Source organism: Hippocampus comes, unplaced genomic scaffold, assembly GCF_001891065.2.
Source record: "Hippocampus comes isolate QL1 unplaced genomic scaffold, H_comes_QL1_v1.1 scaffold1, whole genome shotgun sequence".
NCBI classification, from domain to species: Eukaryota; Metazoa; Chordata; class Actinopteri; order Syngnathiformes; family Syngnathidae; genus Hippocampus; species Hippocampus comes.
Genome location: NW_017805010.1, coordinates 3,661,340 through 3,687,517, shown reverse-complemented (window position 1 = coordinate 3,687,517; position 26,178 = coordinate 3,661,340). Strand labels below are relative to the sequence as shown.

The 26,178-nt window shown below is 41.6% G+C and overlaps 1 protein-coding gene across 1 annotated transcript in view; it reads left to right on the top strand.

Annotated features, from left to right (window-relative positions):
* agrn (agrin) overlaps nucleotides 1-23,150 on the top strand; it is a 264,537-nt gene extending 241,387 nt beyond the window's left edge. The window contains exons 32-40 of the mRNA XM_019862967.1: nucleotides 858-869; nucleotides 4,214-4,330; nucleotides 6,495-6,678; nucleotides 8,157-8,247; nucleotides 8,907-8,930; nucleotides 11,504-11,536; nucleotides 14,477-14,701; nucleotides 18,020-18,123; nucleotides 20,844-23,150. Of these exons, the coding sequence (XP_019718526.1) occupies nucleotides 858-869; nucleotides 4,214-4,330; nucleotides 6,495-6,678; nucleotides 8,157-8,247; nucleotides 8,907-8,930; nucleotides 11,504-11,536; nucleotides 14,477-14,701; nucleotides 18,020-18,123; nucleotides 20,844-21,004 (951 nt within the window). The 3' untranslated portion in view covers nucleotides 21,005-23,150. The remainder of the gene's footprint in view (nucleotides 1-857; nucleotides 870-4,213; nucleotides 4,331-6,494; nucleotides 6,679-8,156; nucleotides 8,248-8,906; nucleotides 8,931-11,503; nucleotides 11,537-14,476; nucleotides 14,702-18,019; nucleotides 18,124-20,843) is intronic.
* The last annotated feature ends 3,028 nt before the right edge of the window (nucleotides 23,151-26,178 follow it).

Below are 26,178 nucleotides of genomic sequence, written 5' to 3'. Positions count from 1 at the left end.
ATTTGCTGTTCAGTTAACGATGTCTCTGTTAACATAACAGTCTCCTGTGACACATATTGGTATCAGATGGCAAAGTAAAGGTAATTACAGTCACCATGACGCACCACCTGTTATTTTCCCCCGGTGTTAGGTGATTCGTTATTGTTCAAAATCATTTTTAAGTTGACGACGTACCCGGCAAGAATCAAGGCACGGCATCTTCGCGACTGCTTATAGCAACTTAAAGAAGTCCAGTATACTTATCAACTGATCGTGGCGTGACAAAGGCTAAATCAAAACAAAACCAAGTACGATCTTCTCACATAAATGACATCATGAAGTGAACTTTTATTTATGTATTTATTTATTTATGTATTTATTTATCTATCTAGCTAGCTATCTAGCCCTCTAGCAAGCTAGCTAGCTCATTTAGCTCATCCATAACTAAAATAGCCGTGTGTGGACTGAAGACCAAAATGCAGAGAACAGATGTCACCAACCGCTGATTAGTACCAAGTCGTATAAAAAAAATTGTAAACATATAATTAAAAAAAAAAAAAAACAATCGCTTCTGCAACATTCATAGGAAATGCCAATGTCTCACCATGAGCTATTATTAAACAAACCCACTGGCTCATCATGTGGTCTTTGGGGGCTACCTGGTGCCTCTGGCTCTATGTTGGTGACGCCCGGCATACAATTTTTAAATTTTAAAGCCAAACTTTGGGCATGTATTTGGCCTGTCTCAGTGCATGAAGCCGCTTCACGTGTGCATGTTGCTGCAGGTTTCGGCATGTCTCACTATGCACCCTTACCGGTCTTCTAATAACTATATTCCTCCCTATTTCTTTCTCGATGATGTGCTGTCTGGATATAAGAAATCACGCAAGGTAATGAGACAAGTCACACCTTAGCCCATGTTTCATTTTCAGCCATTCACTATGTCCTCTCACTCCCACCTCTCTTTGTGCCATGGGGAAAAAAAAAAATTATAATTCTCCAGAGCAGTGGTCAGCTTTGTCGAAAAACTTGTCGTTTCATTAGCCCGTGCGCACAACACAAACCGCACTGAGGCAAGGAGCTCTATAAAAACACACTTTGGCTTTCACCTCATTCCATCTGCTGCGGGGGCGGATGGGGTGTGAAGGTTGGAAGGAAGAAAGAAAGAAGCAGAGGCAGCCATCATTGTGCCGGCCATTGTTTTTAAGTGGCAACAAACGTTTTCATTAGTCCTGCGTAGGTGGAGATATCGCGTCGGGCCTCGCAGCTGTGAAAAATGTACCCATGAAGACAGTGGAGGTACTTAGGAGTTAAACCCGCGTTGTTCCTTTGTCGTCTACTCTCGCTTGTTTTGTAAACAGAAACAGTCCTCCGTCCTATGACAAGTCCCCCTTCACCCACTCGCTCGGCCCCACAGTAGCCCAAATGCGCAGTGAACTTCAGCGGGCTACAAACACTCCATCAAACCTGGTGTGTCCTCTCTCACAAGAGCCAACTAAATGACACTTTTTCCTTGTATGATATCTAACTTGAGTGTCGCAAAAACACAAGTTTTTTTTTTTTTTTCTGCAGTGGCAGCTGTGGCGGTGGTGCTCTGTTTAAAAAAAAAAAAAAAAAAAAAAAAAGCAGAACATACTTCAGAATATGTCCTACTGTCTCATAGCTCAGTTAGCAGCCCAACAGATCAGAAAGAGGTGGACAGTATATCCAATTAGAGTGCTTGCTGTTGGATTTCGTACATTGAAATAATCATGTGAATCGTGCTGTCCTCAAGGAGACAGTGATTTCATTGCCATTTTGTTTGTGAGTCGGTGAGCCCCACGACCCTTGTGAGGATAAAGTGGATCAGAAAATGGATGGATTGATATATTTATTGAAGTTATATTGCAGAGGTGGAAATAACTCAAATATTGCAAAATGTCAAGCAAGTTAATAAATTATATTATGTTTAAGCCAGTCATAAGTCAATTCATAGTCTTTGGACTGACAATTTTTTTTTTTCCTCTGATCAACACAAAAAAGTTTGTTTACTCCTCTATAAATGTAATAACTTTAGCATATAAAATTATTTTAGCTGTATTATTGTTATTATTATTTAGAAGAATGTTGGTTTTTTTTTTAGCATTTGCCAAGGGTTTACAGTTACCAGTGTATATTAACACACGGTGGAAATGTGCTTGACAGCAGCCAATCTGAGTGGACCTTTTCCTGCTTTACTTTAGTTCACAAGTTGAAGAAGTAATCATAAAGTAATCGTAAGAAGTAAACACTGACTGAACGTGCCGCTAAACACACAGCAGGCGGGCAACCATAGCTAAGCGTTATCTTCCGAAGATGAAGCCATTTTGTTCCTCATCACTCCTTGTGTGGTGGGATGAAGCCGTTGTTCAAAAACAGACAGCACGGCAATACAGTTGAATCATTTGAACAAGTAAAACCCAAATGATGACATGTAAAGCATGAAAAAAAAAACACTAGCAGAGTTCACACAGCCTACCCACATCACATTAGCGGTATAGCCGCTACTAACTAGCCGTGCAGCCATCGTACCAAAGCACCAATCAGTCATGTCATCTTTTGATCATGCAAATGTGTAAGTAATGATGATGTTAACACCGTATGGAGGATCATCATTTCAAAATAGTAATGTTTACATTTTAAGGTATATTTGACACTCTTGAGGGGTCAATTCTTAGTAGTTCACTGTCATTTTATGGTGCTCTGCTTTTGTTGTACTGTTGAGTATTTTTATAATTTTCTCTGATTATCATTTTTGTTTAAATAAAATGATGAAGTACTCTCTAAAAAATAAGTAAAGTAATCGCAAATTTGTTTCAGCAGGCCCTGCCCCTATATTTTTATTTCCTTCGCTATTGAATGTTTCGGGAGTAAGTCACTCAGGAAGTTTTAATGTAATATACAAATATTGTTTGGTGAATGGGCGGCACGTCCGCCTCACAGTCCAGAGGTGCAGGGTTCAATTCCGGCCCTTCCTGTGTGGAGTTTGAATGTTCTTCCTGTGCCTGCGTGGGTTTCTCCAGGTATTTCGGTTCCCTCCTACTTTCCAAAAATATGAACGTCAAGTTAATGGAACACTCGAAATTGTTTCTAGGTGTGACTGCAAGAGTGAATGGTTGTTTATTTGTGCCCTGCGATTGGCCCACGTACTGCTCCGAAGAAAACCGGGAAAGGCTCCAGCACACCTGCGACCCTCATGAAGATAAGCGGATTGGAAAATGGGTGGATGGGTTTTTGTTCAATGTTTTGTTTTGCTTATAACTTGTAAAATATTTTAAAAAACACATTTATCAAGTCACAGTTTAAGAATTTCAACATTGTACGATAAAAGATTGATCAATGATTTAATATTCATGTCCTATACTATCCCTAGAGTACTTTTTGTGTGTGCGTGTTGAATCGTCACTGTGTAACACAATTTGGGGCTTTGCATCGTCGCTGTCCCGCAGTGGATGAGAACATTGGCGAAGCAGAGCGAATACACTCACATCTGGGTCCAGCCCACCTTGGCTTAAGCCCTCGATATGTCTCTGTTGGATGCAACAACACAATCTCAGCTTTAGCCAAGCGTCTCTGCCTCCTGCACTCCAAATCCTCGCCTCAATAAAAGCCAGCTCGCCTTCACAAAGCCTGTTTATTTGGCCTCTTCTGTCGTTTTCCCAGCAATTAACTCCATCTTTCTCTGCTGACAATTAGTGGCCCACTTAGAATAAACTTGATTTTTTTTTCTTTCCTTAGATCTGTGCCAAGCTTTAAAAACATATCTGTAAAAAAAATTCTCTTGTCTTTATATCTCAGGATGATTCTCTTTTGGACTTGCTTTTAATGCCTCACATCTAGAAGATAATTGACCACCCTCTCAGCAGACATAGAAATTAATTATGTTGTAATACATCAACTGCGCTGATGTGCGTTGAGGGTAAGAAGGTGCGGTTATGGCCTCCGCGGGCTCCAAAACGAATACGGATCATTTTAATGGAAGAATCTATTTATTACGATGGCATATGTGCAAATGCACTACATTAATCTCCCCTTTTATATATATCAACTAAAAGGATGCAATTTATTTCAGGCTCACAGGACTCAAAGCATACAACTGCATAAACCATCATGTCCTGAATACAAAAGGACTACAAAAACAGATTACTTTCTGAAGCGAGGAGGGTTTTGTGTTTGTTTTGCCCGTTGAAACCAATTTGTTCTCATCTTTCATCAGAATCTCCATGTGGACCTCAACCTGAAAGAATCTCTCTTTGTTGGTGGGGCTCCTGACTATAGCCGACTTGCACGAAGCGCCGCACTCACAGAAGGCTTCAAGGGAACGATCCAAAAGGTAAATGTTTGGCAGTCTTTATTTCCTGAAGGACTGTTGTGACATCGACGCAGCCTGTGGCCTTTTTTGCACTGAAGCCTCTGAAGTCAAATAAAAACCGAAAGTTTGAACTGCTGTCTTGAAAAGTGTCACGTAACACTTTGACATCTCACAAAAGCAGCAAAAGGATTCATGCCATTTTTGTTTCTTTTTTTTTTGTTGTTTTTTGTGAAAGTGATGACAACAAATAAAAGTATAGCTCCAAGATCGCAGATTGACGAAAGGTCAACAATGAAAATAGGAATTGAAAGTGCAAGGCAAAGTCTTCTTCCACACATTCTTTACCTTAAGACTGAGCTAGCGCAATGCATATACTGTACAGTAGGGGTGCCCATTACATCGAATGCGATTGAGCGGTAGCTCGCGGACTGGTCCCAAGTCGATCGCGAGGGGTGTAGTGCAGGGGTCGGGTTAGTATAAGGCGCTTCGGAGTATACGGCGCACCTTCAATGAATGGCCTAGTTTGAAACTGTTCTCTTAAGTGGGGCACACCACATTATAAGGCGCATAGAATACAAGCTACAATAGTGGCTGCGGTTGCATTATCCATCCACTAGATGGAGCTATGCTAAAGGGAATACAATACAATACAGATTTATTGATATAGAGCCCTGGCTGCGGTTACGTTATGCATCCACTAGATGGAACTACGCTAAAGGGAATACAATACAGTGCAGTTTTATTTATATCGAGCCCTCACAACGGCTGCAGCTGGAACAAAGCGCTTGACAGAACATTTCAAATACTCCGTCCAAGAAATCGGAGTATTGATACACATATAAGGTGCATCGGAGTATAAAGCGCAAATATTGTGGTATAACTTAACTATCGGGTGCTCTGCATCTGTCAGGTTATCAAAGAGTATACCATTGGTTGTTTTTAAGTGTCAAACAGTGGTTCTACATTGTTCACATTTATGCTGACCTAAATTGTCAAAATATTACTTACAATTTGCCAGTGCGCTCAATGAAGGCTTTATTATTATTATTATATTTGACCCTGTAACACATAAATGTAATTTCCATTATTCCCCAAAGCTTAATCTAAACAAACGGGTTGATCATCACCGTTCGAATGTAAAGGCAACGCAACTTAATTTAGATTGCACATTTTATACACAAGGCAGCTCAATGTGCTACACACCGGCAAAGACCCAACACCTACAAGCATTTACAAAGACTACCGCTAACGACATTAGAAGCAAAACAGAGAACACGAAAATAATTTAAAAAGATCACTGGGGCTAACTCCACTTCTGTTGGCTTCTTCTTTTATTTATATTTTTTTTGCAGCATAACAGCTAAATGCTGCTTCACCATGTTTACTTTGAACTCTGGGCTCCGGTGATCAGGAGACGTTCTGCTGTACTATTTAATGACTTGTTCTTTTGGCCCATACAAATATCAAGCAGTTGTATATTAGTTGTCAAGTTGTCACTTTATCCACGGTCATATTAATATATTTTTTTCACATTCTAAGATCAAAGTGGCACTGCTCATTTGGATTAGCATGCCATGCATTTAAGAATAGAATGCGTATTATGAAGTCCCTTTTTGTTTTGCCTTAGATCTTTCCCGAACATCTTCCTGGTATTTTTTTTTTAATCGTCCCCATCTCTCGCTTTCCAGTAAAATGACATAAATAGCCCAGCAGAACAAAAGCAGGATGTTGCTGTTTGCATAAACTTGTGATTAGTTCTCTTCTCCAGTTTCCCCCTGACACTTTGGAGAAAATCACAAGCTAAGTATGGCATTTGTCTTTCGTGGCCACTGGAGAAAAGTTAATTATGTCGAAAAAGTGTTGAGTTCTCAGTTTGATGTAGAGTTTAACATACACTTTGTGATGCATGAGCACCAGTTGTAATATCCGATGCCACTATTACTGTGGATGTTAGTCTTTCTCCTTCGGTGATGTATGTGGTTTTACTCGCCCATGATATCTTTTCCTCCAGAGCAAAGTGTAGATGATTGATTGTTTTTGCTCCATGGCTTTGCCTACCGTTGTGAAGTGTGCCTCATCGTCTAAAACCGTCTCGGACAGGATACAGATGTTATGTAGGGCTGATAAATCTTGTCTTGACTTGGCATTGACTGATTTGACTAACTGGCATGAGTTTTTGCACTAGATCATTTTGATGGGCACGCCAATCCTCAGAGAAGAGAACGCCCTGCGCTCTCAAAATCTGGCCATGTTCCAGGAGCACGCATGTTCCCGAGAACCCTGCCACAACGGGGGGCGCTGCAACCCCCAGCTGGACACTTATGAGTGCGTGTGCCTCAGTGGCTACTCTGGCGGACACTGTCAGAACAGTAAGTAACTTGAGTAGATTTACAGTGGTACCTCTACTTACGAAATTAAGTAGAGTTTTGGAAGAAATTTCTTAACTAGAACCTTTTGTAAGTAGAAACGCGTTTTCCATGTAAACGCCCTAATCCGTTCCAAGCCCACCCAAAATTCAGACATAAATGTTTTCTAAAGCATAAAAATGCATCAACATATGGAACAAATGCATATTGCAATTAGCTTATTGCACAATAAATGAGTTGTGCATAATTTAAAACACAATGAATAGAGTAAAGAATAAAAATTATGGTCCTTTAACTTTTAACTGTGTCCTCATCGTTTTTTGCCCTTTTTTGTTCATGTTCTCTCTCAGAAGTGGTTTTTGCCTGGCGTTTTGTAAAGAACTGATCCAAGGATGTTAACAATCCTTCGAAAATGTCCCAGGCAAACATCAGCATTGGGAGCGATCGCCCGACTGGTGAACACTTTTTCTGGGTGATTCACATTCACGTAACACTATCGGAACGCCTCATGGCCCGAGGGGTGAATGACATCGACACATATCTATCTATTTGTCTATCTACACACATAGACACATTCGGCAGAGGTCCCTCTTAGCCAATGGGATGCCAGGAAGATGCTAGGTAATAGCCAATGGCAGAGCAGCTATAAGTATGTTGCGTTCAGGAAAAACGGAGCTGCGAGTAGCAGCTCATCCTGTGTTTTTACCTTTCGTATCTTGAAATTTCTTTCGCAACAAGAGGCAATATTTTCCTGTTGAGGCGTTTCATAACTTGAAAATTCCGTCTGAAGAGATGTTCGTAAGTAGAGGTACCACTGTATTATTTTTATTATTGTACTGTTTTGGTGCAAGCATGTCTGCCATATTTTTTTCTTTTTTTATGATGCTTGTCAAAGTAAAAAAAAAAAAAAACATTGACTTAATGTGCAAAAAATGAATTGTTGAAATCTAGGGCTTAACATTTTGTACACTTTTAAATTCTCACGAGCGCAAGCTGAATGACTTGTGGAATTGAGCTCAGATCATCGGGTTTAATGAAGAGCAAAAGTCCATTGAAATGTTTGGCGCTCTAATCCATTTCAGTGTGTAGAATTTTGCAAAAGCGGGTCATAATAAAGCAATATTACATGTAGTTAATCCTTACCAGCCAGTATTATTGTTCTTTGATCTTATACTAAAGTAGCACTCAGGGAAATTATTAAGTGAATCATCTGGCACTTCTGCAACATGTGACTCGCTGTACCTTTTATCGTGTCTGCTTGGCAGATTTAAATGAACCCCTGGCTCGATGTATCTTCCGAAAACATTCCCCGCCTCTGCCATTAACCTTGCGCACGTGGCCGTCTGTCCTTTTGACGTTAATTAAATATGCACCAGCACTCCCGTGTCGGCTCTGATGACTGAACCTTCCCTCTTATTGATTGGTGTGAGCTCATCCACTCAACAATCCCCCGGTGTCCCATCCTGCCCCTTCCTTCACAGCCATTTATGAGAAGTCTGCCGGGACTGAGACTGAGGCCATTGCCTTTGACGGGCGGACGTTCATCGAATACCACAACGCCGTCACCAGGAGGTAAGGAAGAGGACGAGATCATGTCCCCATCTATTTAGCCTAATACTACAATTCCATCCTAATTGCCGAATTAACCAAATAAACCCTCATACGATCTGTCTCGTCGCGCCCTCACTAAGCCGCGATGACAAGCTTGATGATATCATTAGCTCACACGCTTCAGGGGGACTAGCAGCAAGCTAATAGGCCTTCTTTTAACACAATTTCCCGTAAGTACCGAGACGTTCAACAATCAAAGTGTTGCCCTGAGTAAACCATGTCGTCTTTTTGCATAAGACTTGCAATATCTGACATTCTACAAAAGACATCAAGCTGATGGCATCAATGTCGAAGAGCGTCGCGGAGGAGACACGACACAAGAAGAAAACAAAAGGTTGTCTCCCTCTAGGATGCTGGTTTGACAATTGTACTTCTCCAGCATGAAGTTTGCCACGGGGATGATTAGAAACAGTCTCTGAACAGAGAGAAAATAAACGGCTCCATATATTTGTCAACACGAAGCCCCAAATAACAAGCAATGTTGCATAAGGTGCTCCCGGACCACTGTCTGTTTTTTGTGTGTTGCTTGCTTTGTCCAGTGTTAGCCTTGACGTCTTTTTGTCTTTGTGTGTCACTTCTCACACAAAATGTCCCTCACTGTCTTTCCTTTTCCACCAAAGCCAACTGACCAATGAGATCCCAGAGTAAGTAGAGGATACGTCTATTGAGAAATTGCCCAGCTTCAGATCGAGCCCAACTAACAGCAACAAATGGTCCATTTTTTGGGATAATTAACATAACTGAAAAACACTAAAAACATCCCGTTTCCAGTCATATTCTCATCTACATGCCTACAATAGCCATCCCGACTGTACATGTCCCCCTTATTCTTTCAATTCAACTCCATTTTGTTTCAGTTTGACAGATTTTGTTATTGTCACCACCATTTGCAATGTCATTTGACCCTTTCAGTTCCCCTCGGCCCTCCCCCAGTGCAACGACAAGCATGAATGTGCGCATGATAAGCATTGCCAAATTGAATTGCTGTATTGAAAATGTGCGATATTTTATGCACGGTGAGTATACAAAATGAACCGCCATGCATTTATGCATTAAATGGTATTAAGTGGAATGTGGAACATGAAGGAGACCTCCCCGACCGCCTCCCTCCCTTGAAAAACAGCAAGAGGAAGATATACTGACCTAGTTTCTGGCGCTTGGACAGTTTATTATTCCTGATCATTAGCTTGGTAAGTAGCCTGGAAAAGCTTACTGGATTCGGATCAGATTTCCAATCTTTGTCCTCTGTGTTTATTTTCCAAATATCTGTTATAAGGAATTAATTAATTACATTACAGGCCACCATAGATAGAGCCAGCATCATGTTAATCATAAACATGCCCCCCTCCCATGGACCCCCAGTTGAGAGCCCTTCCAGTGTGTATCCAAAGGCATCAATCTCACTTAACAGAGGTGGGGGGGGCGGGGGGAGAATAACGGCTCCTCGGAGCCAGACTGTCAAAAGTGTAATGGATGTCACATTTAGTTAAAGCGCCACAATGAATTTGAGTCTAAGTAAGCGCAGCTCGGGCACAGCGCTCTGCAGGTGCACGGATCAATTCGGCTTGATTTGATTTTGAACCAGAAATGAATACATTTCTCACAAAGGCCATCGAGTGCTCGGCAAGGGCGCAAAGTCAAAAACGTTCACCTCGGGTTAATGGCACTACCACGCGGAGCATCCTTGGATGGCTCTTGCTCGCTTTGCCCGGGCCGTAAAAGCTTGGGTGGATTTGGCTCAAGGCCCATTCTTTCAATGACAAATCATATATGGCGATGATTTCCCACCGCCGCTGTGGCACTTGACCCCATTTTTTGACCAGTGTGTCTCGTTCACTGCTCTAGTTAATTGATGCTACCCAGTGGCATACTTGCCTCATTTAGCTCAAGCGGTTGTTCGGGAAAGTAGCTGAATAAGGTCTCGGTGCGAGGTGCAGACGCTGAAAATGAATACACGTTATCTTGATGTTGCCCTTTAAAAGATGCTTGTTTTTTTTTGGGGAGGGGGGGCACATTAGCAACCTTGATACAACAGTGGTGCCCTGGAGTGCCTCTTTTTATGGTTGTAGTGTGACGGAGGCACAAAGGGATGCACATTCAAGTGAATGTCTCGATTGTCGAATCGAGAAAACAAATATTGTTAGCAATGGTTGTGGTACATAACAGCTTGTTTTCCTACAATAAACTCCATTTCCAAGAGGTAATTATATTTCACCACTTAGACACTCTTAATTGTTAAAAAGACCCATTCAAAGCCAAACAAAGAGACCTTAAAGACCGTGAACAAACGGTGTTTTGTATTCGATCGCGCAAATCAACTGTAATGAAATAAAGTAATTGCATCACATTGGTTCTCGCGAATAAAGAGTGTATCACGATATGAATACACTCGAATTGGAGTCCAATTGAATCCGGTGACCGCCTGCTCTATTTGGCAATCCACTTCACTCCATTTCCTTTCCAGCAATCTGGTCTTTTAATGCACATCGTATTTACACCAACCGTTGCTTTTATCCGGTGTCTTTTTCTAGCATTAGCGTCACATGACTGACGAAGGTAATAAGCAAGAATTTGTTTTGTTGGGAATCGACAATTTGACCGCCAGCAGTAATAACAATCAACTGTATGTATCTTTTTTTTTTTTTTTTGGGGCAGTCTCGGATAATTGTTTCCGATAAAGATTCACTGAAACGGTTCATGCAGAGAAGACATCGCGAAATACTGATTTCCTTGGAACAGGATAAGCAACAAAGAAAATAGCTGGATTGGATTGATATTAACTGCGGGGGTCTTTTTTTGTGTGACCTCACATTCAAATTGCAGTGTTTCAGCCGTCCTGAGTTAAGGAACAGGAAATATGTCTTCGAGCGGCATTCCAGTGCACTTTTCCTTTGACGGCATTTATTTACAAGGGCAACTTCAGACCTGCGATGACACAACATCACGCTTCTGTTGCAAATAATAGAAATCAAATGTGGTCAAACAAAATGTGTTTGCTCAACAATCGATCCATCATTTGAACACGCCTATCCCTCGTCGCACACTTCTGATCACGACAGGTGATAGTGACAGCCACCATGCTGGATATTGGAGTGAAGGACCATTAGCTTGTTTCAGCTTTGGGTCACACCAACCCCTCCTTCCCTCCGTCCTTTTTTGGCCTCTCCGCTTACGTTGCATGCCCTTGACTTTCTCCCCCCCCCCCCTTTTCCCAAAGTCCCGAGTCTGTGGAGAACCCGTCTGACCAGAGGTGAGTCTCTCAGACCTTTAAGACATGCGGGCTCTTATTCCTCATCCCCCTACTTCTTCTTCTTCTTCTGAGACAAACCCTCACCTTCCGCCCAACAGGCTAAAGCTCCTTCCGCGGATGCGGCGTCGTTTTAATTATCGCAACAGAGTTACAAGAACGAGTCACACTGAACCTCTTGACATTTTTTGATTTCATCCAAATTCAAGGCTCTGATGGCAGCACAGAACTGGATCCGCAGCCTCCGAGGCGCTCCCGTTGGGGCCTTTCGCTTTTGTATTTTACACTCTGCTGCCACCTAGAGTTACACTGGCAGGAGCGGGCCGTTGCGGAACACACTGTTAACAGAATTTGAACACGTGTTCAAAGTAGATAAAATCCAACCATTTATAAAAACAGAGGCAACGACACAGTACCGGTCGCGGAAGTCAGCGGCGTATATGAGATTTCCAAACCCCGCGTGCGCGCCGTTGTTTTATTCATGATATATTCAGCTCGCTTAATAACCTTGAACTTATCACTGACAAGCTGCTCGGATGGAGATTTATTGGTCCCTGTGAGCTCTTTGAGGGTTTGCCAGAAGAGGATTCGTTGAGCTTTATTTGTTTTGGGTTGTATTTTTTTCCCCCTGTATGGGGAGAAAAAAAAATACGATACTTTCCTTTTTTGTTGGTGTTTCTGGTAACCTCAGCAGATTCAGATAATGAATGACTTTTACATCCAGGACTTTTTCTTTCAATGGAGAAATAGGAATTAAAGAACAAAAAGGAAATAAAAACTTTGCGTTTGTCAACAGAAGATAAGAAATATAAAATGAAACACTTTTTTTAAAGTCATTTTGTTCTGCTGAGGTGAACCACATTTTTGCTGTTCTGCCAACTCTTGTCTCGTTGCTCTTCATAGTGTACCTCTTTCATTCTTGTACATAAGAAAAAAAAAAAATCACTTCCGTGAGCCTCTTTTTTTTTCCACGCTGACTCCCGTGCCATGTTGTCTGTCTCGTCTAATCTTTTGTACCCAGCTCTTTGCTATTGTTGTTTTTTTTTCCATCTATGTGCCACTGGTTGTTTGTTGTCCTCACCTTGTCTTTGTGTTAAAATACCCTTTGAGGAAGGTGGATTAGAGCTTTGTGCCAGATGTGCGAACAATTGCACAGATGCTGATTGATGGCACGCACACAAAATTGTACCTTACGAACAGTCATGCCAGCATATGGTAGGTCGGATTTTTCCATGGGGTGGGGGGGAGGGTGCATTCCCGTTGACACTCCACCGGGAAAACATAAAGAACTGGCTGGCCTTTTTTTTTTTTTTTTTTAAACATACCCGTATGGCGATTGTGAGTGCACGTTTGGCCGTTCCGTGCAATGCCTCTTTGGGATAGCATCTTATCTTCACCCTCCCAGGGTGTGAGCAGGCAGAAGATCAAACATGCCACCTGAAGACACATCAGCAGACACAAGAAGAGAGGTTGTGAACAACACCCGCTCGGTCGACATACAGCGCCCCCCTCTATACTGAAACACTGTCTGCATTCCGATTGCCCTCACGTCAATAATACACAACCTGGATGAAAGCCTTGTGATGGAGTTTGTAGAATGAATTAGTCATGCTTAGTTGCCCCTGAATCTTGAATCTTCATCTTCCAAAGGCGTCATTTTGGATGATTGCATGGTCCTAATTTTTTGGCGGAAAGCTCTTGTCTCTTGAATGTGACAAAAATTCAAGGTGCACCAAGAAATGCTCGGATTAAAGTGGTGTGAAATTGGAGCAAAGAGATGGACGCAAAGCTCTCGGGGACAAGGTCAGTGAACTCTGGCCCTCAAATGAAGCAAAGCGGGTAAACGAGTTCAGTATGAGAACACAGAGCCTCACTGTATACTGGATACAATTTAGCAATAGTGTGTTGACATACTTTTCCAAGTCCTCTGCCATTGTCAACTTACTGCATATTTATATTTTATTATTGTGTTATACCAGTGGTTCTTAACCTCGGTTCAATCGAACCCTAGGGGTTTGGCGAATCGGTCTGAGGGGTTCGACGAAGCCTCTGCCATACAATTTAAAAAAAAAAAAAAAAAAACTAATGTCTTGAAATTTAATTTACTTTTTTTCCGTTTTTAAGAAATGAGTTTTTTAATGTCTTGAGTTTGTAAAAAAATCCGATTTTTATTTTTCACAATTGAAGGGTTCGGTGAATGTGCATGTGAACTGGTTGGGTTGGGTACCTCGAACAAGGTTAAGAACCACTGTGCTCTACTGAAGAGGATCCCCGTTCATTTTGATTCTTTTCACGATCCCCGAGCAACACTTTTTGATGTTAATAAATTAGAACTTAAAATGTCAGGATCAATCAATTCCAGGACATTGGGCAACCTTGACTTAATATCGAAACCCCCCCCCCCGCCCCCCAATAGAAATCATGCATCTAAGAATAAACTGTCTCTGCCAACTTATATTAACTGTGCAGGTAACGTATTAAGTAACATTTTAACACGGTAATTGTTACATGAGTGTTAAAAGTGAAATAAATATTCTCCTTCGATTGTGATACGTGGCGATGCATTGCTTGACATTGCAGTCTAACTCAATTTGAATGCAATGCAAGTCCACTTAACCTTCTGGTGTCAATCCCCCCCAAATTCCTCCTCTTAATACGCATTGCTGAGGCTCCGCCTATTTTCGGAAGGAATGTTTCAAAAAGGACACACTGTGTGTGCAATTCCCAATTGTACCATCTCAATTTACTTTTGCAACTTTCAACCAATTGTCCATCCTCGTAATCAATAATATCCTGCACCATGTGTCATCTTCATGATGATAAGACAGTTTAATATAGAGCTCCCTTGTTTCACAGACTCCCCTCGGTCAACTATTTGAACTCTTTTCAGTTGACTGAAGGACATCCACATGTCACCTCACCTCTCCGCCGTTCTGCCCCCAGTGAAAAGGCTCTGCTGGTGAACAAATTCGAGCTCCGCATCCGCACGGAGGCGACTCAGGGCCTCGTGCTGTGGAGCGGGAAGGGCGTGGAGCGTTCCGACTACATCGCCTTGGCCATCGTGGACGGCCGCGTTCAGATGATGTATGACCTGGGCTCCAAGCCGGTGGTGCTGCGCTCCTCGGTGCGCGTCGACACCAACCGCTGGATACGCATCAAGGCGAGCAGGTGAGTGGTGCCGTGTCAGCGAGGGAAGGCTTTTTTTTTTTTTTTTTTTCACTTTGATGGGATTACACTTCATCCGTATTCTATTCCTGTCGCTGCCATCCCTCGCATCAATCCTCTGATGCTCTGAGTTGACAGATTAGTCTCAGATTAAGGTTATTTCCACGCCTGGTCATGCTTGAGTGCGATGCGCCTCGCAGATGAAATTCCGTGGATGCATTAATGAATGTGGGGGAAGGAAGAACATGCAGCAGCACTTAGGCTCCACATGGGAAAATTAAATAATAATGTCATAAAAACCGCACGAAGCCGAATCCCAACACACACAAATGTATCTTGACGATCACGCTCCTAGCATGACAGCTGATGCCACACTTTGGGGAATTAAGATCTAAATTACATTTGCAATTAATCAGATTACCACAAATTAGTTGAAGCGGGGCAAACTTGGAAGCTTTTTATACCCTCTGAGTGGGTTGTGTGCGTTCCCCTTTGGGTAATCCAGTTTTCCAGAAGAATATTGTTCATTTTCCCGTAGCACTAGCATATTATGTATATTACAGATGGGATAAAAATGGAAAAATCATCTCACGTTTTCCATGAAAAACGGCGTGAATGGGAATTTAAAAAAAAAAAAAAATCCAGTGAAACCTGGGAAATACAGTATCGCAAATATGAAAAAAGGAAAAAAAATCTGGGAATATGCAAATTGGCTGGTGCTAAACTGCAAATATTCAGGTGTCGACTTCAGACAATGTAGTTTAACCCAATCATTACTAGATGACAGGCATGTTTTAGTTGCACTTACAATGTGGGTCTTATACTGCACTAAAACATGAGTCGGCTTATTTTTTATTTTATTTTTTATTTTTTGTGGATTTGGAATGATAAGCAGGATTTCAATAAAATTCCAATTTTAACAGAGTTGATTTTTGTGAAAAATGTACAAAAATGAGTTCTTGCACTTAGTGTTGGTTTCTTAAGCAGCAGTTTTGTGTCGTCCTTCAATGGTAATTTTCATGCAAGAGAGCCCTTTGCACAGATAGAAAAAAATACAGTTTGTGGTTATTTTGTCGTTTGCTTCAAACGCTTTTCTGACGGGTTTGTGTCGTGGATCTTTTGTACATGCATTAAGAAATTTATTATTCACCCGTTCATCCATTATCTGTGCCGCTTATCCTCACGAGGGTCTCGGATGTGCCGGAGCCTGTCCCAGCTGTCTTCGGGCAGTAGGCTGGGGACACCCTGAAGTGATGTCCAGCCAATCGCAGAACACACATAGACAAACAACCATTCGTGCTCATAGTCACACCAAATGTATGAACAACAATGAAATGTATGAAGTGTTCCACATCTGCACATAGTTTGTACGTATTTAAAACAGCTTTTTCTGTCATGCATCTTGTTAGAAGAAGAGGAAGAAGAATCTATATGAGTAGGACAGAGCATCCATGCAGAGAGCACAGACATCACCTCAGCCACGGCGTTCAGATTTTCTCAGCACGATCAAATGTAACACGGCGCAACAATAAATTACAATCTTGTTGTGATTCAAATGTAATGAAACAGTATGGGTAGATCATGTATCCCATCAGCAAAGCACAATATACTCCCTACAGTAATTCAACGAGATTAAAACGGTGTGCCTTCAGGGGGTTCAGTCGTGAAAATAGTAATGTTTAGATTGTCAATGTTACGTATAGATTGCATTTAAATTCATCAGGTTAGCTCCGAATTGGATGTTGCTTGACATCGCCGCTTCCTGTGGATGCGCTTTGTATGTATGTTGACGAGGTTTTAAAATTCAAATGAAACTTTGATTGACATCGCTTTCACGACAGCTGCGGCTGTAACAAAAGCTGCGCGTCGACAAAACATCAAATTATATGCCGTTAGGAATAATCTCCGAACAAAATACACAGCGGCCCCGTTTGCATTTGCCACTTTGTGTACAGGAGGTGCCGCGTTGTATTCCCTCTTGTTGCGCATGTGATTTGAAGCTGTTAGTCGATGAGAGAGGAGCAACACCGAAGTATTCATTAAGCTGAGAGAGGAGCAAGACTAAAGTATTCATTGACCGTCGCATGTCATGATCACAGCACAGTTAAACATGTTTGCAACGAGCTGGTTGAAAGTAAACCAGCAACTGTAGTTTTCCAGAAGCAAGCAGTTCGAAACCACACCGAAAGATTGTTTAGGTTCTCCTGTCCCATTTAGTCAACTCTTTCGCTTCACTTTACTTTTTGGGACGTTGACTCGTATCCCTCTTGATTTCTCCCCGGGAATACATTCTTGTGACTCCTCGCAGTCGTACCTTCCCAGACAATCCGACAGAGCCCCCGATCAACAAAAACAGCGCGGTCGCAAACATGCCGCCCGTCATGGCGTAAAACAAGTGCCCATACTCTCCTCCAACGAACGTCAGGGCCAAAAGCGCTAAAAACAATCCACAACAGGTTTACGCCATGTTCAATAAACATTAAAAAAAAGGGTGGCAACATCAAAATTAAAGAGAAAAATTAGCGTAACAAGCTGCCGCGCTCGTCGTTAATTCGCAACGTTTCGATTCAATGCGTTTAAACTTACTTCGACGATTATTTAAAATGTTCGTTTGTGGATGTTGTCCAAAAAAACGCAGCTCATTTAGTCCGAGGCTTTAACAAAAAAAAAAAGGAAGCGTGGCATCGAGCGTGCATCGATCACATTAAAGGATTCTGTCATTAGAAACAAATTACGCTGCTTGAAATTGGAGCGTGACCCATTTATCACCTGCGGCCTGCTGGACATAAGCTTTCAGCACGGCTGTGAACCGAAGTGCGGCGGATAATTACATTTGCTTCCATTGTGTAAGAAAGCAGTAATAATTGATGGTTCAACATCCATGCCAAGCCAAGGATCGGTCTCACGTCTCATCCTTGGCACGCCAAGAGCCACACGACATAATTTGGATGTTGACGGCGGAGTAAATCACAGCATGTGTAGTTATAGTGCTGCAATCTGTGTTGCTTGCCGTTTTAATGAGGCCCCCTCTGTCGGAATGACACTTTAGTGGGTTCAAATTATCCCCGTCGTCACAATTCTTGAGTGTGTGCAACCGCTTAGTACGGGGGCCACCTTGTATGAGCGCGACTCTTGCGGCATCTGTTAGCTGCTAGGCGGGCCCATTTAGAACGCTGCTTGGCAAAGGCGTTTATGGGGGGTGCTCAGTGTGCTGCCGGTGGAGCGGTGGAGTCATGATGCTTCAGATTAAATCAAAAGAACATTTTACAGCTATTGAGTATGACGCGCATGCTTCTGAACAACAGCGCCGTCTTTCCACAGAGCGCTACGAGATGGATCGCTACAAGTCGGCAATGAGGCGGCAGTGACGGGATCATCGCCTTTGGCGGCAACTCAGCTGGACACAGACGGAGCACTTTGGTTGGGTAGGTGGCCGCACTTGGATAGAGAAATGGAGAAATAGATCATCCGCTCTTGACGATGTCGACAAAACGGCTTCCATCATGGGGGCGCTTTGCTCCAGCTGACCAAGACCCAACATTTTTTTTTCCCGGGTGGTCCATTTAACCCTTTCAGGGACAGCGCTTACTACAATGCACAGCTTATCATGTTATCAGGTTGCAGGGTGCATGAAAGGCTTAAACGCAAATCAAGCATTATACAAAGGTGACAGCCCTGCTTTGAAGGGACCCTTCAACAATTACGGCAACCATTTTAGTTAGCACAACAAAGCTGAGTTGTTTTTCCTTACATCTGGAAGTTGTTGGACAATTCAAAGGAGAGTTAGTTCTGTAAACTCTTTTTTCTCTGTTGGAAATGTGGGAAAGCCAATTTATCACATGAGTAAAACGTAAAATATTTAGTTGACTTGCTAACTTTAAATTTTATCAGTTTGTTGCAAGGAAATTTTGAGTTCACTCAGCTTTTTGTTTATTTTTTTAACAGTGTAGAATTGGTGCAATTGAAAGCACAACAGCACACAGCGTACCAAAAAGTGGAATGGTTTTAGTCAACTATTTGCGTTTTTTTTCCACAGTAGAAAAGCATTATAATTTTGTGGACCGACTGAAACCAAATCTTGCGGCTTGGTCGCGACAATGGAGGTGTGTCGTTGCATTCAGGTAACGACATGAAGTCAGTTGAGAGAACTGAGCCCCGCAGCAAGAATACATAATCCTCCAATCCTTCCGTCAAGGGCTCTTCTTTTTAAATCCCCTTTTCACCACCCGTCATTAATTCGACGGTAACGCGCGTGAAATTAGGCCTGTCGATCCCCGATTTCTAAGGTGCACAATCCGATTAAAATGGGCGCGACAGAAGGGGTAAAAGAGCTTTTGATGGGAAAGTGAACTCTTGAGTCCAGCCGATAAGTGCGGGATATCAGCGATGAGGAGAATGTACAAGCCCGGATGAATATTCGCATTAAAAATTTGCTGGTGCGTCGAGAAAGAAGACGAATTTGACTGTGCTGACGCAAATACGTAACTTGCCATCAAACATTGGAGGAGAATAGGAGGCGTCAAAACGCCCACTGGGTCACTGCGTCTCCTCAAAGGATAGAAGAAATCATTTAGAATTCGATTTAAATTGAAAAGGTGCGAAAATAGAAAGCACAATGGACTGAATCAATTGCGTTGAATTACAAAAGTGCTCATTTCATATGAGAGAAGAACTCTTTCATTCTGTTCACGCTGAGATTAAAACACATTATGACTGTCCTCAGAGGGCTACCTTGCAATTTAGATATCAAAATCTTAAATTCTGCCCCTCCAAAGATAATAATAATAATGGTCCCGCTTGATTGACACTGCACACGTTCGTGGTTGTAGTTTGCGGTGCATAGCATCATACGAGAGTTCTTTCGAAAATGTCATCCACGTGGAATGTCACTCTCTCGTGGAGCCAAATGAGTTCATGATGAACACAGTAGTTAGTGCATACGTCAGCCAAGAGGAGATGCCTCGAAGATTAAAAAGTATGTTAAAGTACCGGTACATCAAAACAAAGGGCCGGAGCTTTAAAAGGGCCTTCAACGCTGTGCACAATTAATTTGAAATCCAAAAGAAACGATAAACTTCAATGTGGAGCGGAAAGATTGCTAATGTCACGTCACTTCTGAATCCTTTCAACTGCCTGAAGTTCCTCCACCTCCGAAAGGCAACTCCTACGATCACCATTGTTTGCACTCTTTTAAATACAGCAACATTTCTGAACCCATTTAAATTCTAATTCAATTAGATTCACACAAGGCAGCGGAGGCGTCACTTGGCCACTAAACCCTCCTTTGAAAGCCTTACCAGAAGCTAAAACCCGACTTTGAAACCAAATAACAAGTTTAAAACCCTTCATTGAAACACTCACCCTAGTTTGAAACCCCGAACTGTAGTTTAAAACCCAAATTTGAAACCATAACGATAGTTTAAAACATACTTTGTAACCTTAACCCTACTTTGAAACCTTAATTTTAACCCATGACCTTAGTTTAAACCCCGACTTTGAAACCTTAACCCTCATTGTATGGTTGTGGTAGATGGGAGTGTTCCCAAATGGATGGCCCCTAATGCCAGCCTTCTACATGATCGTAAACACACAAATGGGATGCTGATGAATGCCCGGGGCCACCGACCCGTTAGACCCACCCTCTAGTTGCCCCTGCGCATCAGCAGAACCAAACATACTATAAAAAAAAAAAAATACATAAAATTATGATAACAACTGACTGACAATTTTTGAATGCTAGAAGCTGCTAGTGTTTGGCCTGGCAAAAGACAATTACCAGGAATCATTTTTATGAACGACAACCAAAAAAAGGATTTGGAATATCTTCCTTCTCTGATTTTGTGGTATCGTCACATTCCTGGAAGATTAAGATATCAACAGGGGTCGACTTTTTACCTTTCTCTCATTATGTTTTTCTTCATGTTGTGTAGTCAACCGCAGATTTAATGAAGTAACAAGCCTGCTTTGAAAAATCAAACAGCAGACATCTGTAAATGAAACACCCCAAATTTACTCGACTGTGAAACTATTTGTGCTCAGTTACATTACCACCGCTATTATTTTTGTATTGACAGAGAGACTAATCACATCTTTTGTTTGCTATTTCCAACGGCTGACCTGTCATCTTGTCTGCTGTTGCCCTCAGGCGGTCTGGAAGAAGTGGCCGTGGCCCGTCGGCTGCCCAAGGCCTACAGCACGGGCTTTGTGGGCTGCATCAAGGACGTGGTGGTGGACGGCGTGGAGCTCCACCTGGTGGAGGACGCCTTGAACAGCCCCCAAATATTACACTGTCCGGCGGCCAAATAAGCAGCCAGGCACGAAAGAAAATAAAAATAAAAATAAACACTGAGAGAAATGAGGAAACAAATCAGTCAATACTCAAGAAATCCTCCCCACCCTTTCCACTCCCTCCATAGCACCCATGTCTCCTGCTGTAATTATTTTCTATTTTTGTAAACTTTTCATCGGTTTTTATATGGGAAGATTTTTTTTTCATATTTTTTTTTCTTCTGCACCTCCATTCACGTCCATTGCCTTTTTTTTAATCAATATAACACATTTTTTTTTCCTGTGGAATCGTTTTGCTGTTAAATCTGTCGCCAAGTTAACAAGAAACGGTTACTTATTGATTTTGCTCATTACTTGAACTCTGGTGTTGATTTTTACTTAAAGCCTTGTCATGGTGCCATATCTGCCACTTTCGTTTCCCCCGAACATTATTTTTACATTCAATAATATATATTCCATGTGCATCCATATCATATAGTACCACATTCCCTCACCACCTACCAGCTCATTGCATTTCCCAAATGAGTCTCTTTGAGATCAGTCAAGCTGCTACAGTGACAAAGTACAATAAATAAATACATTCAGCCATTCACTCCCATCTTCAGCTCACAGCACCAAAAATGTATGAATTTCAAATTAAATTGATCTTTTGCCGGATCAGAAGCCCATCTGACTCTAACACCATCACGACATGAAATAACATCATATAAATAAATAGTTTATAAATAATACCAGAGACTGTGAATGTGTAAGGTTGGTTCTCCTCAGAGAGAACGATGCATTTTTTTTTTTTTGTCAACAAATGATCACTCATATTGACCACTATTAATGCATGGATGTATGTATGCAGTGTTGATTTTTCTGTCCTTAACACGCAAAAAAAAAAAAAAAATCTGTTTTTTTTTTTTTCATGACAATAACAAAAGTATTGGCTCACTTCCTGTATCTTTCCAAAGCTTTTCCTGGGAGTTGCACAGGAACCTTGAATGGCGCACGAGAAAAAAAATGATGATAAAAGGAGCAATGCAAGGAAAAAGAGACGATTATCTTGGGACGTTATCCTGCCTGGTTAACAGTCAGCAAACAACAAAAGACTTGATTTACGTTTTTTTCTCTTCCACATTCCTGGAAGAATCGGATGGGGCTGTTGACAGAGACTGTGACCCTTGTTGAAGCCATAACAGCCACAAATCAATGATGATTCCTTGTTAACTAACTCACATACTGTCGTAGCGCATGGGTTCGTCAACAGTCAGTGATGCAATGAGGAGTTGCTGAACTACAATAAGCTGTGATGACTGAAATCTTCTTTTGATATGAGATCTTTGGCAATATATATTCTAGAACAAAATCATACAGACCTGTTTGGTGGTTGAGTAGCAAACGCTCTTGTTCGTTTACATTCTTGACAATGTTTCCACTCAGAAAAGATCTGGCATCCATTTTTATGTACAGCCCACCCGTTTTAAGTGTAAATTGAGCAAAATGTGTTATCTGTGGAGGTTTATGTTTATTTTTAATTTTTTTTTTTTTCGGAATATACACTGGAGCCATGTCTCTTCTACCACACTTTGATAAATGTACACGGGGGAGGGATGTCACGAAAGCTATTATATAACTGTCATGCATAATATCAGGTGAAATCAGGAAACTCTCTTCTGGTGTATCAAGACGCATTTCAATTCCAGCATTCGCTCTCTTCATATCTTTTTTTTTTTTTTTTTTTTTTTTTTTTTAGCCATGCTGTTCTTTGGATTTGACCAATTCAGATGGCGACACTTAAGAATATATGGATATTTGTATGTGACTCCAAACAATAAAGCCACATGATTTAATGCCAACTTGGAATTGCCTTTAAAGCCACCAGTCACCTTGACTCTAAGCGTCGTCCTTATTTTAGCCAATTGATAAGCCCCATTCCCGTATAATAGTAATAATAATGACAGATAGTCATAGGAAAATAAAAAAGAAAAAATGTTGGAGGAATGATGAGTTCCTCTCTTCTGTTTCTTATTTATATCTCAAAGTGGATGTAAACTACTGTCTGATCACCAACCTCGTCAAAGGGCAGTGCACCAAGTAAAAGTGGTATGACCTGAACATGACTAACTTTATGACCTTTGTCTTGTGTTCCTACCATCATGAAATAAAATGTCAACCAAAATGGACTTTGTTCTTGTCATTGTTCAATCCATCATCCACATTTCGATCCGCTTTATCGTCACAAGGGTCGCGGGGGGTGCTGGAGCCTATCCCAGCTGTCTTTGGGCAGCAGGCTGGCTACACGCTGAACTGGTCGCCAGCCAATCGCAGGGCACACATAGACAAACAACCATTTGTGCTCACAATCACACCTAGGGACAATTTAGAGCAGGGCTGCCCAAACTTTTTGGACCGAAGATCAACTTTTTGATCAACCAACCTCCTGCGATCGACCTGTTACCGCACACGAGCACGCACAGACACATGCACACCATGATGAGACTTTTGCAGCCTGTTAAGTATCATAGCTCACACGTACCGTTTAAAAGTGCTTCCCTCGGCCCTCTAGATTCCTATTCTTTGCCCGTGCCCTCGGTGAATTGTACACGAAACAAACTCTGAATGAGAATAATGATAACAATAAAAGATATAGCGCAACAGCTCTGATCACAAGCTGCAATTGCAGACTGCTGAGCGCTAACAATTTCCGGTGACGGAGGTCACGTGCCAGTGTAGGTTAAAGATTTGCCTGCTTTATTTTATTATATCGCATTATCGCATTATTACTTGTAAGGGTAACAAAATTTTTGCAAAATCTCAACGTAATTTATTACAGATGACAAGTTGACATGTCGGTACATTTTTTTGGCAAGGATCATGCAAGTTGACACACTTGATTTTCTTTCAGCGGGCCACTAAAATGAGGTTGCGGGCCGGATCTGGCCCCCGGGCCTTGAGTTTGACACCTCTGTCTTTGGCGATTGTAGTGTTAGCTCCCACAATTAAGGAACAGGTTGCTAAATCAACTTAGCCTTGAATGCTCATAAGCCAACCCGTTAGTCATTTGGGACACACGTTTCTGTTCAGGTTAATAATTTTACCTTAAAATGATCCTGAAATTTTTCCAAACTGACCTTTTTGAAAAAGCATGCAACTTATAAAACCACTTGGCAACTGTCCATTTGTAATGTGTTTTTTTTTCTTTTGTACATTGTATTTATTTTTGTGACTAACAAAGTTTTTTGTGTACTGTCCTCGGGTGAACATTTCTTTCAAATTGCAGGTATTAGTTTCGTTATCCAGGCAGTGTTTTTGATTATTTACAAAGTTTCTGCTCTGAAACCTTTAGAAAACGGGAATGTCAACAAAAAGGGAAATAGATTGAATGTGAGCTTAAAAGTGAAGATAAGGAACTCGATTCACCACAGACTGTCAGCTGTTTCAATGGCTGGATTCTTCAAGTAGATTATCATCAAACACACACACACACACACACACACATGCACCATTATCTTGTGCAATATTTGCCTACGCAGGTGCAACACATCCTCTTGAAACGAACATGAGACCTGCGATATGGATTTGAATCCCCGGACGCAAGGTTGATGACTTTGCATCCATCACATTTAGTGTTAGAGAGCAAATACGCAGCTCGCGCTATTCTCCTTCCACATCCATTTCCATCACATATCGATCAGACAGTAAAGTCATCCCATTGTGTGCCAGCATCATTTTTAACTGCTCGCCAGACGTAAACAATAAATACTCAGTCGGAGCGGATCATTTCAGCCCGGAGCACATTGCATTGGGCTGAGGAAAAATTCCAAGGAGAAGAGATGTTCCATCTCTCCGTTCTGTCAGCGCTTGTGTGTGTGTGTGTGTGTGTGTGTGTGTGTGTGTGTGTGTGTGTGTGTGTGTGTGTGTGTGTGTGTGTGGGTTGTGGCTGGACACGGGGTCAAGCTGCGGGGGGGCAAATAAATCCATAGTTGTGATGCCTTTGGGCTCGCAGACAATTGCATAAGCCTGTCCATCCCCCAGTAGATTAATCTGGAGTGATAGGCCTGTTGACGTCAATGCCGCCCGTGTACGCACGCGCCATCCTCCAGAACAGAGAGGTGCAAGCAGCATCTTTTCTCTTGAAACCAATTGACATTTTGACAGCAGAGAGCAAAATTAATTTACATGTCCTTATTGGTTTAACGGTCAACAGGCTACAAGAGGAGAATTCAAAATGGTAGTGCGGAATACTGTATTTGCTTCATTGTCCGTTTACAGTTTGAACAGTCAACTGGTTGGCCATTGGATAAAATACAGTAAAGTTTGGAGCACATGGTGCCAAACTCAAGGCCCGGGGGCCAATTCCTGCCTGCCACATCATTTTATTGTGATCTACGAAAGCAAATTATTTGTATCAACTATTTTTGGCAAAAATACAAAATTGGCTAAAATACTAAAATTGCAATTGTCTTTACTTTAAAAATGTTGAGATATTGTATATATAAATATTTTTTTTACTATTCCCTCTTTTAAAATAAATGTAATAATATTTGAACAAAACTGATTCCAAAACTAGTTCTTCATCACTTTGATGAGTATATTGCTGGCGTCTTGCCCAAACCTCCTATGTCACAATTTAATAAATAGCAAATTTTTCACAATTCTATACTATCGTTCAGTCCGCATGGAAGTGTTCTCTTTACATTGTTTTATAAAATAACAATTCTATCGTAATATGTTGAAAATGGCTTGAGCTCGTTGTCAAGGGTATGCAAATGGCTGAATATTGGGGTCTCCTGAAAAGTGATGATTTTGGAGGTACAAGGATTGCGCCCGACACCAGCCATACGTAATATACAATGATCAAACATTTATTTGGGTTGACACTCATAAAATAATCCTTTGGAAACCACAACTACGATGTGGGCCAGGACAAAAAGTACATTTGACACCCCTGATTAAGCGGCTTGCAACCGACCACTATTTGTAAGCCATACTGCAGAAAGACTCTATCACTCAAGACTCATAAGAAGCATCAAATTGATTTTATAATTTCTAATTGATTTAAGTTCGGCTATGAACTTGAATGTTTAAATTGGTTAGCAGGTTAGCGAGGGATACAGCACGGTATGAGTCAAAGATAATTTAGGGCTGAGGTGTGCAACCATAGCCATACTGGTTACTGGCTGCGAGAACTAAAAACAAGTAAAACC